At 41.6% G+C, this 12,631-nt stretch overlaps 1 protein-coding gene across 2 annotated transcripts in view; it reads left to right on the forward strand.

Annotated features, from left to right (window-relative positions):
• OTULINL (OTU deubiquitinase with linear linkage specificity like) overlaps window positions 1-12,631 on the forward strand; it is a 33,570-nt gene that overhangs the window by 15,493 nt on the left and 5,446 nt on the right. For both annotated transcript variants that reach the window (XR_002522437.2, XM_003899510.4), the window contains exons 2-7: window positions 4,130-4,289; window positions 4,377-4,408; window positions 4,515-4,606; window positions 5,349-5,498; window positions 10,754-10,882; window positions 12,180-12,449. Coding sequence is in view for 1 of the 2 variants with exons in the window: in XM_003899510.4 (XP_003899559.2) it covers window positions 4,130-4,289; window positions 4,377-4,408; window positions 4,515-4,606; window positions 5,349-5,498; window positions 10,754-10,882; window positions 12,180-12,449 (833 nt within the window). In the remaining variant the exon portion in view is untranslated. The remainder of the gene's footprint in view (window positions 1-4,129; window positions 4,290-4,376; window positions 4,409-4,514; window positions 4,607-5,348; window positions 5,499-10,753; window positions 10,883-12,179; window positions 12,450-12,631) is intronic.

A 12,631-nucleotide genomic window follows, 5' to 3' on the forward strand; every position in this document is an offset into this window, starting at 1 on the left:
TCTGCAAAATAAGGGTTACTAGAGTAGTAACAATAAAAACAAGAATTCGTGTTTATTGGGTACTTATGATGTGTGTCAGGTATTGTGCAAAGTGCTTTCCCAACATTTCCTTTCAGTCTCACAGCAGCCCTGAGAGGTGGATTCTGCTGCCTCCTGTGTTGTGATGCGGTGATGATAGTGAGAGTGACCATGCACTGAGCACTCACTGTGCACCAGGCTCTGCTATGTGCTGTCTTCATTCCTAGATTCAGAAACTGAGGCTTAGGGAGGGGAAATCACTTGCCCTGTGCAGGGCCAGCATGGGGACCATGTTGTTAGACTCTAGAGCCTTCTTACTGCCTGCTCCATGGCATGGTCACAGGAGTAAATGAAATGATTCCTGTAAAACACTTAACATAGGGGCTGGCACATAATAAAAGCTTAAATTGTAGCTATTGTAGCTGTTGGTGAAGTCATACTCTTTCCTAGTAAAATACTGTATTTCTTATCCTTTGATGCAGAAGCCCCACTTCTAATGTTATCAATGAACAGCTCGTATGGATCCTATACATGTCTCTATGGCCATGGCCTGCTTCCGTGTGACTTACAAGTCTTGCAGAGTACCCTCCCATCCACCTCCAGATGGTTCTCTGGTACCCACACCAGCACCTCCATGAATAGGCTCCGTGGCCCTTCTTGGCTGGAATTACTTGACAAAACAATGTGGACACATTGGGTAGAGGGAGACCAGGAGTGCAGGTGTGTGTTCTAGGTTTTTTTTCTGACAGGTTGATCATATCACAATCTCTTGGATTGTAGGTGGGGTTGAGATTTGAGGATAAGGGCATGTGCTAGGAAGAGTATGTGTGAGTGGGGAGAGTCTTGGTCTGTAGTGGGTCCTCATGGAGGGCTGGCAGCTGCAGGAGATCCCTGTGCTCAGGAGAGATGGCCCAGCTTCAGGATCTCACCTCAAATTCTGCAGGGGCTGGTTGGTAACTGCCAAGTAGTAGGTTCCTGGGTTGTAACTGCAGCAGGTTAGATGGAGCCTGCGACAGATGAGAGCATGTGTCCCTGGAGCGGGCAGCAGCCATCCCCACTTCAGTGACTGCAAGCCCTTCACGTCCACCCACAAGTGAGCACCACCCTGTGGAAAATAGGCAGATGCTTTCAGAAGGCCTTCAGAGAAGAAGAGATATGAACAGCCATTATGTTCAGGAGAACTTTCCTCATAAATGGAGGCTAAAGTGAGAAATCACACCAGTACTGGGGTTTAGGAAAATACGTGCTCTCATATATGTGATGAGAGTCTGTGGCAGTATCTATCAAAATTGAAAATGTGCACACCCTGTGACCTGGAATTTTATTTTCTTGAAATTATCATTTTAAAAAAGCTACCACAAGAACTGTTAGAAAAGCATATTTGCCGCAGCATTGTTTGTAAAAGTGAGAAACGGGGAACGATCCAAGTGTTTTATCAATAAGGCAGTGTTAGGCTGAGGCGGAAGGATGGCTTGAATCTAAGAGTTTGAGGTTGCAGTGAGCTGTGATCATGCCACTGTTCTCCATGCTCCATCCTGGGCAACAGCACAAGACCCTGTCTCAAAAAAAAGCAATGCTTACATGTAGGACAGTTTATACTGAAATATTATTCATCATTAAAAAGAATAATGTGGATTTATGTGTACTGATATGAAAAGATGTCCACCTTTTATAATGAGAAAAAAACTAAAATCATGTTATAGTCCATTTTTCTAAAAAACGTTTGTACCTACAATAAAAGAAAGTATGTATCACGTGGGTAAAATTCTAGTTCTTCCATGAATTTAAAGCTTCACTGAAAATATTTGCATGTGTCAGAATTTTTAAAGTTGAAAAATCAAGCTGAATTAATAAAAATCTAAATTATAGATGTAAAGGCAATATAGCATTACATTTTTAAGCTTTCATAAAAAGTTTTACTAAATGTCTAGGTGGGAATAAATATATAATGATTTGAATAGCTAATTAACTGTTCTGAAAAGATAAGCACTTGTTTTTGAAAATATCCTTTTAAGTAATTGTAAATGTATCTTTAAAATTTGCTAGTGTTGGCCGGGTGTGGTGGCTCACGCCTGTAATTCCAGTACTTTGGAAGGCTGAGGCAGGTGGATCACGAGGTCAGGAGATTGAGACCATCCTAGCTAACAGTGAAACCCTGTCTCTACTGAAAATACAAAAAAAATTAGCCGGGTGTGGTGGCGGGTGCCTGTAGTCCCAGCTACTCGGGAGGCTGAGGCAGGAGAATGGCATGAACCCGGGAGGCAGAGCTTGCAGTGAGCTGAGATCGCGCCACTACACTCCAGCCTGGGCAACAGAGCAAGACTCCATCTCAAAAAAAAAATTTGCTAGTGTTGGCCGGGCGCGGTTGGTCACGCCTATAATCCCAACACTTTGGGAGGCTGAGGTGGGCAAATCGCCTGCAGTCCAGCCTGACCAACATGGAGAAACTCTGTCTCTACTAAAAATACAAAATTAGCTGGGCATGGTGGCACATGCCTGTAATCCCAGCTACCCAGGGGGCTGACAGGAGAGTCACTTGAACCCGGGAGGCGGAGGTTATGGTGAGCCGAGATCACACCACTGCACTCTAGCCTGGGCAAGAAGAGTGAAACTACATTTCAAAAAAAAAAAAAATTTTGCTATGCTAGTGTTTTTTTCTTTATTTGCTGGCAGATTATTTCTTTATAAGTGTAAATATCACATCAAATATACAGATGATAAAATATGCCAAAATTTTAGATTCTACATTGATGAGTCTTTTACTATAGTTAAGCACTGGAATTTTACTAAATTATGTACTGTGGAGGAAATTATTTTGCAGTGAACCCCAGAGGTTTGGTCATTATTCAAAATCCTCTTTCTCATTTGTACTTCAGCATTTTATGTGCTCAAACATAGTATAATTAGGAATCTACTGAACATAGCAAAATATTACAAGTGCACTGTTTGAACTCTCTAGGCCTGTTTTCTCTCTTGTCAAATCAGGAATGACGGTGTGTATCTTATGCAGCATCACAAATAGATCTCATGACTCCTTTTAAGTGGTCTACTTTCTGGAAATGATATCTATGTGCCTGCTGTCTGAGTTACTTGCTCTGTGCTGCTTAAGTAATGCCATATGTTATGGCCTGTAATGGTTCAAACATATAAACGGGCAGAGGTGGATATTGGAGGCTGATAGGGTTTGGCTCTGTTTCTCCCCAAATCTCATCTTGAATTATAGTTCCTATAATCCCTAAGTGTCATGGGAGGGACCCAGTGGGAGGTAATTGAATCATGGGAGTGGTTACCCTCATGCTGTTCTCATGATAGTGAGTTCTCACGAGATCTGATGGGTTTTGTAAGGGGCTTTCCCCGCTTTTTGCTTGGCACTTCTTCCTGCTGCCATGTGAAGAAGGATGTGTTTGCTTCCCCTTCCACCATGATTGTAAGTTTCCTGAGACCTCCTCAGCCATGCTGAACTGTGAGTCAATTAAACTTCTTTCCTTTATAAATTACCCAGTCTCAGGTACATCTTTATTAGCAGCATGAGAATGGACTAATACAGAGGTGTCTCTGGAGGCATCTCTAGACGTCACCTGGTTTGACCGCCTTCAGTGTACTTGGGTCTGAATTGAACCCCTGTAATTGTGCATGGGATTCAGTTCAGACATTCAGCAAGAACCAAGTGTGTGGCAGCCATTGTGCTAGTGCTTAAAAATTTTGTTTCACCTTTCCCTAGCAGAGTCAGTGTTTTCACACTCATTGTACAGCCAAGCAAATTCAAAAGAGGAGTTATGTTGCCATAGTCGCACATCTAAATAAAGTAGTAGAGGCAGGTTTTGAGTCTGAGAGATTCTGAAGCCCATCATACTCTTTATGTTTATTCTTCTTAATTTTGTGGAACAAAGATGTTTTTATATATGATGCTGATTATGGGAGAACCAGGCATTTCTTTAATTTTTGGATTCAATTTTTAAATACTTTAAAAAATATTTACGTAAATCAGTGATAGATACTTTGCAGGTAAAATTATGCAATCTCTCTCTGCATTTTTTTTCTCTTAAAGCAAACTTGTGTAATTGTGATGTGCCTTTTTTTTTTTTTTTTTTTTTTTTTGTAATTTTCATAGGAAGTGACCAAGTTCACTACTGGACGCTAGCTACAAGCCAAGCCTTAGACACTGTCTGGAGAATGGCAAAAGGCTTTGTGATGTTGGCAGTTTCATTTCTGATGGCTGCCGTCTGCTACTTCAGGAGGCTACATTTATATTCAGAGCACAAGCTGAAATGGTAGGTCACTGTATCATCCTTAAATTTCAAATATATCCTTACTATTCAAAGCAGAATTCTGATATTATTGTTCTCTTTATCTTTCAGGTGGATTGGATATCTGCAGAGAAAATTCAAAAGTAATTATTTTCATTCATATATTTCTTTATTTTTAAGGTGCAGAGAGGGTTCGAGAAGGGAGAAGAAAGGGAAAATTAACAGCTTTTTATTTTTTATTTGGTCCAGGGAACCTCAGTGTGGAGGCAGAGGTTGATTTACTCAGTTATTGTGCAAGAGAATGGAAAGGAGAGACACCCCGTACCAAACTGATGAGGAAGGTGTGTCTGTTTTTAGGGGGTATGGGAGAAACAGAATTTGTCTGCCAAAATCAGGAAACAAACATTCCCTTCTGCTTTACTAAATCCAGAGATTCATCAGTACCAAAATGTGAATCAAGTAACAACTGTGGCTCTAACTCAAAAGCCAAATGGCTGCTAGACTTTGGCTTTGGGCTTTTACCTGGAGCTCGTGCCCTCAAGGACAGGTCGATGAGGTCTGTAATTCCAGGAAACTCAGGCCTTGTGCCTTTTCAGCGCCCTCCTGGCCAGGCCTATTAAACATCCGCATGTGCAGTGGCGACTGTCTTTGAAAAGATTAGGCACGCTGATGTAAAATATTTTGAGGATTTTTTAGAATTTTCATTGGACCAATCTTCATAAATATCCCCAGCAGTGCTGCCCAATTTTGCCACTAGCAAAAGCAAAAAAGGGTGGAGGGAGTACATATAAATATTTAGCATGGTCCTAAAAGTATACAGAGTTTTTCACTGTGCTTAGGTCGCATCCATTATCTGCCCAAGGTGACCTTCCCCAGCTCTGCTTCCAGGATTTATCATCTAAAATACACCTGTACAAATGAGAGTCACTTTAAAAGTACATGCAGTCATATTCATAATTTATCATTGTTTCTGTTGTCCGCTTTAGTTGGGAGGAACACCTCACTGAAAATACAGTGAATTCACTTTCTTTATTTTCTTGTCTGGTGGAATTAATAAACAACTTTCTCTTTTTATGCTATTAGGCTTATGAGGAGCTATTTTGGCGGCATCATATTAAATGTGTTCGACAAGTAAAGAGAGATAACTATGATGCTCTCAGATCAGTGTTATTTCAGATATTCAGCCAGGGCATCTCTTTTCCATCATGGATGAAAGAAAAGGACATTGTTAAGGTATGTCTTCCCGCTGGAAATGTGGGAAATGTCATATTGACAATAACTGCAACTCAGGGGTTCCTAGTCTTTGGGGGCTTTGTATGCAGACGACCATGAGATTGAAAGGATTTTTTTTTTTTTTGAGACAAGGTCTCACTGTCACTCAGGCTTGAGTGCAGTGGGGTGATCATGGCTCAGTGCAGCCTTGACCTCCTTGGCTCAAGTGATTCTCCCATCTCAGCCTCCTAAGTAGCTGGGACCACAGGTGCATGCCACCTTGCCTATCTAATTTTTGTATTTTTTTGTAGAGACAAGGTTCTGTCATGTTGCCCAGGTTGGTCTTGAACTTCTGGGCTCAAGTGATCTGCCCACTTCCACCTCCCAGAGTGCTGGGATTATAGGTGTGAGCCATCATGTCTGGCCAGAGGAATTTTAAGAGGCCATTTAATCCAGTCCTCTGTCTCTCATGTCAGTTGCAAATAAACCATCTCAGAAGATAGTCATTCTCTGCATTTGTTTTTAATGCCGCCATCTTTTCTTAAGGGGCATCTATTCTTTTATAAGTCAGGTGATCAAGCAAAATTCACTTTTTTACTCTACAGTTAATGTTAGTTTTAATAAATGCATAGTTTGTGACCACCTCAAAGATTCTCTTGTATACTTTGGTAGTCTGTCCTCCTCCTACCCGAGCCCCTGGAAACCACTGATCTATTTTCTGTCCCTATAGTTTTGCCTTTTCCAGAACGTCATATAAATGGAATCATTCAGTATGTAGCTTTTTGAATCTGGTTTCTTTCACTTAGCATAATGCATTTCCAATTCATCCATGAATGTGTCCGTGAATTTGTAGTTCATCCTTTTTTATTGTTGAGTGGTATTCCTTTACATGAATGTACTGTAGTTTATCCATTCACCAGTTGAAGGACATCTGGATTGTTTTCAGTTTGGGGCAACTATAAATAAAGCAGTTATAAATAGTCTCATACAGGATTTTGTATGAAAAATAGGTTTCATATTGAGGGAGTAAATACCTAGGAGTGAGACCACCTGCTTGTACGCGGGTTGCATGTTTAATTTCATAAGAAACTGCCAAGCTGCTTTCCAAAGTGGCCCAGCTATTTTGCATTCCCACCAACAATGTATAAGCAGTGTTTCAGTTTCTCCACATTCTCACCAGCATTTGATGTCAAGTTTTTGTTTTTTAGCCATTCTAATAGGTGTGAATTGGTATCATTGTGCTTTTGGTGTGTCTTCCCCAGTGAGTAATGATGTTGAGCATTTTTCATGTGCTTATTTGTCATCCTTATTATCTTCTTGGAGAAATGTCTATTCAAATCTTTTGCCCATTTTTAATTTTTTTTTATTATTGAGTCTTGAGAGTTCTTTATATATTCTGAATACAGTGCTTTATTGGATATATGATTTATAGATATTTTCTCCAGTCTGTGGCTTATTTTCTGATTTTCTTAACAATGTAAAGCAGTACATTCTTGATAAATAACCTGAGTTTTTATTTTAAATGCAGTATGTCTAATATAGGAACTACATTTAAGGATAGAGGAGCAAAGAAATATAAAGTGTGTGTGTGTGTAAGTGTGTTCAGTTTTCTTAATATCTTTTATTTAAACTTGTTTCTGTTAGTTCCATTTCATCTAGCAAATGCTTGTCAAATATATGCAATGTGCTAGCCCGGTTGCTAATTGCTGAGGATAAAAATATAAAAATACAACAGACGCCAGGTGCTGTGACTTATGCCTTTAATCCCAGCACTTTGGGAGGCCAAGTTGGGAGTATCTCTGGAGCCCAGTAGTTTAAGACCAGCGTGGACAACAGAGCGAGACTCTATATGGTCAAAAAATTAAAAAGTCTAGCATGACATGGTGGTACATGCCTATGGTCATGTTACTTGGGAGACTGTGATGGGAGGATTGCTTGACCTTAGGAGTTTGAGGTTATACTGAGCTATGATTGCACCACTGTACTCCAGCCTGGGTGATAGAGTGTGTATTAGTCTGTTTTCATGCTGCTGATAAAGACAATCAAGATGAGATTTGGGTGGGGACACAGCCAAACCATACTTTTCCACCTCTGGCCCCTCCCAAATCTCACGTCTTCGTGTTTCAAAACCAGTCATGCCTTCCCAGCAGTCCCCAAAGTCTTAACTCATTTCAGCATTAACTCAAAAGTTCACAGTCCAAAGTCTCATCCAAAACAAGGCAAGTCCCTTCCACCTATGAGCCTGTAATCAAAAGCAGTTTAGTTACTTTCTAGATACAGTGGGGATACTAGGTAAATACAGCCATTCCAAATGGGAGAAATTGGCCAAAACAAAGGGACTACAGGCCATGCAAGTCCAAAATCCAGCAAGGCAGTCAAATTTTAAAGCTCCAAAATGGCCTCCTTTGATTCCATGTCTCATATCCAGGTCACACCAATGCAAGAGGTGGGTTCCCATGGTCTTGGGCAGCTCCGTCCCTGTGGCTTTGCAGGATACATCCTCCCTCCTGGCTGCTTTCACAGGCTGGTGTTGAGTGCCTGTGGCTTTTCCAGGTGCACGCTGCAAGGTTTTGGTGGATCTACCATTCCAGGGTCTGGGGGGCGGTGGTCCTCTTCTCACAGTTCCACTAGGCAGCACCCCAGTGGGGACTCTGTGTGGGGGCTCCCACCCCACATTTCCCTTTCACACTGCCCTAGCAGAGGTTCTCTGTGAGTGCCCTACCCCTGCAGCAAACTTCTGCCTGGACATCAAGGCATTTCTTTTTTTTTTTTTTTTTTTTGAGACGGAGTCTCGCTCTGTCGCCCAGGCTGGAGTGCAGTGGCCGGATCTCAGCTCACTGCAAGCTCCGCCTCCCGGGTTTACGCCATTCTCCTGCCTCAGACTCCCAAGTAACTGGGACTACAGGCGCCCGCCACCTCGCCTGGCTAGTTTTTTGTATTTTTTTTAGTAGAGACGGGGTTTCACCGTGTTAGCCAGGATGGTCTCGATCTCCTGACCTCGTGATCCGCCTCTCTCGGCCTCCCAAAGTGCTGGGATTACAGGCTTGAGCCACCACGCCCGGCCTCATCAAGGCATTTCTATACCTCCTCTGAAACCTGGGTGGAGGTTCCCAACCCTCAATTCTTGACTTGTGTGTACCCACAGACCCAACACCATGTGGAAGTTGCCAAGGCTTGCGGCGTGCACCCTCTGAAGGCATGGCCCTACCTATACCTTGCTTGGCCCCTTTTAGTCATGGCTGGAGTGGCTGGGATGCAGGGTACCAAGTCCCCAGACTGTACACGGCAGAGGGACCCTGGGCCTGGCCCATGGAACTGTTTTTTCCTCCTAGGTCTCTGGGCCTGTAATGGCAGCGGGGCGGTGGTTGCTGTAAAGGTTTCTGACATGTTCTGGAGACATTTTACTCGTTGTTTTGGTGATTAACATTTGGCTCCTCATTACTTATGCAGATATCTGCAGACAGCTTGAATTTCTCCTCAGAAAATGAGATTTTCTTTCCTATCGCATTGTCAGGCTGCAAATTTTCTGAACTTTTATGCTCTGTTTCTCTTTCAAAACTGAATGCCTTTAACAGCATCCAGGTCACTCCTGAATGCTTTGCTGCTTAGAAATTTCTTCCACCAGATACTCTGAATCATCTCTCTCAAGTTCAGGGTTCCATAAATCTCTGGGGCAGGGGCAAAATGCCACCAGTCCCTTCACTAAAACATAACAAGAGGCATCATTGCTCCAGTTTCCAAGTTCCTCATCTCCACCTGAGATTACCTCAGTCTGGATTTCATTATCCATATTATTATCAGCATTTTGGTCAAAGCCGTTCAGCAAGTCTCCAGGGAGTTCCAGACTTTTCCACATTTTCCTGTCCTCTTCTGAGCACTCCAAGTTGTTCCAACCTCTGCTTGTTATCCAATTCCAAAGTTACTTTCACATTTTCTGGTATCTGTTCAGCAGCACCCCAGTCCTGGTATCAGTTTAATGTATTAGTCTGTTTTCACGCAGCTGATAAAGACATACCTGAGACTGAACAATTTACAAAAGAAAGAGGTTTAATTGGACTTAGGGACAGTTCCATGTGTCTGGGGAAGCCTCACAATCATGGCGGAAGTCAAAGGAGCAAGTCACATTTTATGTGGATGGTGGCAGGCAAAAAGAGAGAGCTTGTGCATGGGAGCTCCTCTTTTTAAAACCATCAGATCTTGTGAGACTTACTATCATGAGACCAGCACAGGAGAAAGACTTGCCCCCATGATTCAATTACCTCCCACCAGGTCCCTCCCATAACACATGGGAATTCAAGATGAGATTTGGGTGGGGACACAGTCAAACCATATTAAGTGAGACCTTGTCTTTAAAAAAGAAAACAAAACAAACCAACAACAACGGAGATTCCCAGGCTCAACAAACTGAGTAGGGTGGAAAAATGTATTGGATACCTATGATGGATTAGATTCTTACATTCACCATAATCTTATTTAATCCTAACAAGAGTCCTATAAAATGCACAGTATTATTGGTATGTTGCAATGGAGGATGAGGCTACAAAGTTAAATAATGCATGCTGGTTAAGTAATCTCTCAGCTGGTGAGTGACAGCCAGGTTTGAACCACAGAGTGCATCATTCGGAAATCCACCTGTTCCCTGATGTAATATACTGCCCTAATATCATTTGATTAAAAATAATTTCTAAAGGGCTACATATAGTAAGTTTGGTAAATATTTCATCAAAAAAATTGTTTCTATGGACACAATTCTATGTTTTCGTCACTTGTGAAATTGTAAGAATATGATGTAAAAATAACCTAAGGCACAAATCTAAAAGAAGGCAATATACTTACCTTTGCTGTAGTCTTTTAAAATAAAGATTGCTAAATGAGGTAAGATTAGGCCAGGTGCTGTGGCTCACACCTGTAATCCCAGCACTTTGGGAGGCCAAGGCGGGCAGATAGCTTGAGGTCAGGAGTTCGAGACCAGCCTGATCAACATGGTGCAACCCCGTCTCTACTAAAAATGCAAAAAATTAGCTGGGCGTGGTGGCTCATGCCTATAGTCCTAGCTACTCAGGAGGCTGAGGCAGGAGAATTGCTTGAACCTGGGAGGTGGAGGTTGCAGTGAGCCAAGATCATGCCACTGCACTTCAACCTGGGCAACAGAGTGAGATTCCATCTTGGAAAAAAAAAAAAAAGAGAGAGTAAGGTTGTGTGCTGTGCTATACACCAAATTGTGTGTAATAAACGTTCATATGCTAATCATAGTTGGCATCTACTTCCTTTTCAAGCTTCCTGAAAAACTGCTGTTTTCACAAGGTTGTAATTGGATTCAGCAATACAGTTTTGGTCCTGAGAAGTATACAGGTTCGAATGTGTTCGGAAAATTACGGAAATGTGTGGAATTACTGAAAACACAGGTGAGTGTTTGCGGGGGAAATAAACAAAAAGACTAGGAATAAAAGCACATATCCCAGGTAGAGCCAGTTTTTTCTGATGTCAGGGACATTGTTTTATGTTAGGAAAGTAAGAAGTGCAAGCAGAAATGCTTCTAGTAACTGATGATTTCCCTCCTTACTCTTCCTTCTCTTTTAAGAAGTGAATGAGAGCAACACTGTTCTACATGATAATTAGGCCCTATAGGGTCGGGGGCTTCTATGGGCCAGCCTGCAAACCTTACCAATCATGTACCCTTGTTTCCCTAGAAAAATGTGGTGTAAGTTCCAGGCAAGGTGCTCAGAAATGCTCTTCTGGAATGTACTCCATTCATAACTTGGTAATGGCACAGACGTAATAATTTGACTAAGACTTCTTCCTGTCTTTCAATAATGACACAGATTTTGGATGATCGAAATGAATCCTGAGCCTACCGCTAGCTGGGTTACGTTGGGAAATAACCTTTCTGGTCCATAGTTTTCTTATGTATTAAAGAGATACATCAGTAGTGTGTGTCCTGTACCATTATTGTGAGGATTCAATGACTTAATACACAGAGTGTTTTAAACTGCACAGAATACACAGTGAATGTTAAAGCCCACTAGCACTATTCTCTGGAATATCCTTTGTATAACCTATCCGTCCTAAGCAGTTTTGGAAAACTGACTTGCTTTGTATTTTTACCTAGTAGGTGATACTTTTTGAAAAAAATATTTTATCTAAACCAATTTCTTATTGTAAACGTTTTATGGTCAGCTTAGGCTTCTGTAACAAAATACCATAAATTGGGTGGCTTAAACCATAAACATTGATTTTTCACAGTTCTGGAGATTGGAAGTCAGAGATCAGGGTGCCAGCACGGTGGGGTTTTTGGTGAAGGCCCTCTTCCTGTTTTATAGACAGCTGTCTTCTTGGTGTGTCTTCACATAGTGGAAGGAGAACTAGCTAGCTCTCTGGCTTCTTCTTATAAGAGTACCAAGTCCATTCATGAGGGCTCCACCGTCGGGACCTAATCACCTCCCAAATACACACCCTCTAATACCATCACCTTGGGATTAGGGTTTCAACATAGGAAGTTGGGGGAGACATGTTCAGTCTATTGCAGTATACTTTTATGGTTAAAAAAGATCAAATAGTGCCAAAAGATACAAAGTGAAGAGTTAAAGTTCCACTTTTTTCTGTTAATCTTTGGTTTATTTTATAAATACATTAAAAGTTTTGGAATGGTGTATGTCTTCACCTTTATCCTTCTGAATTTCACTTTTACATCTATGTTTTTAGTGGACTGAATTTAATGGAATTAGAGATTATCACAAAAGAGGAAGTATGTGCAACACCCTTTTTTCGGATGCCATTCTGGAATATAAACTTTATGAAGCTTTAAAGTTCATCATGTTGTATCAAGTCACTGAAGTTTATGAACAAATGAAGACTAAAAAGGTCATTCCCAGTCTTTTTAGACTCCTGTTTTCCAGGGAGACATCCTCTGATCCTTTGAGCTTCATGATGAATCACCTGAATTCTGTAGGTGACACGAGTGGACTAGAGCAGGTAACCGGGGAGGAATAACTGCTGGTATTTGATTAAGGATGCTGTGGCACTATTTGAACACAGAGGTGTCTGGGGTTGACTTTTCAGTGGTGATACAAGCAACTGCACAGAGGTGGTTGATTGATACTATCACCCCTCATATGAGGAAAAGAAGACTAATACATTCATTTCTCTGTGTTGGC

The sequence above is a fragment of the Papio anubis genome, chromosome 5, assembly GCF_008728515.1.
Source record: "Papio anubis isolate 15944 chromosome 5, Panubis1.0, whole genome shotgun sequence".
Taxonomy (NCBI): domain Eukaryota; kingdom Metazoa; phylum Chordata; class Mammalia; order Primates; family Cercopithecidae; genus Papio; species Papio anubis.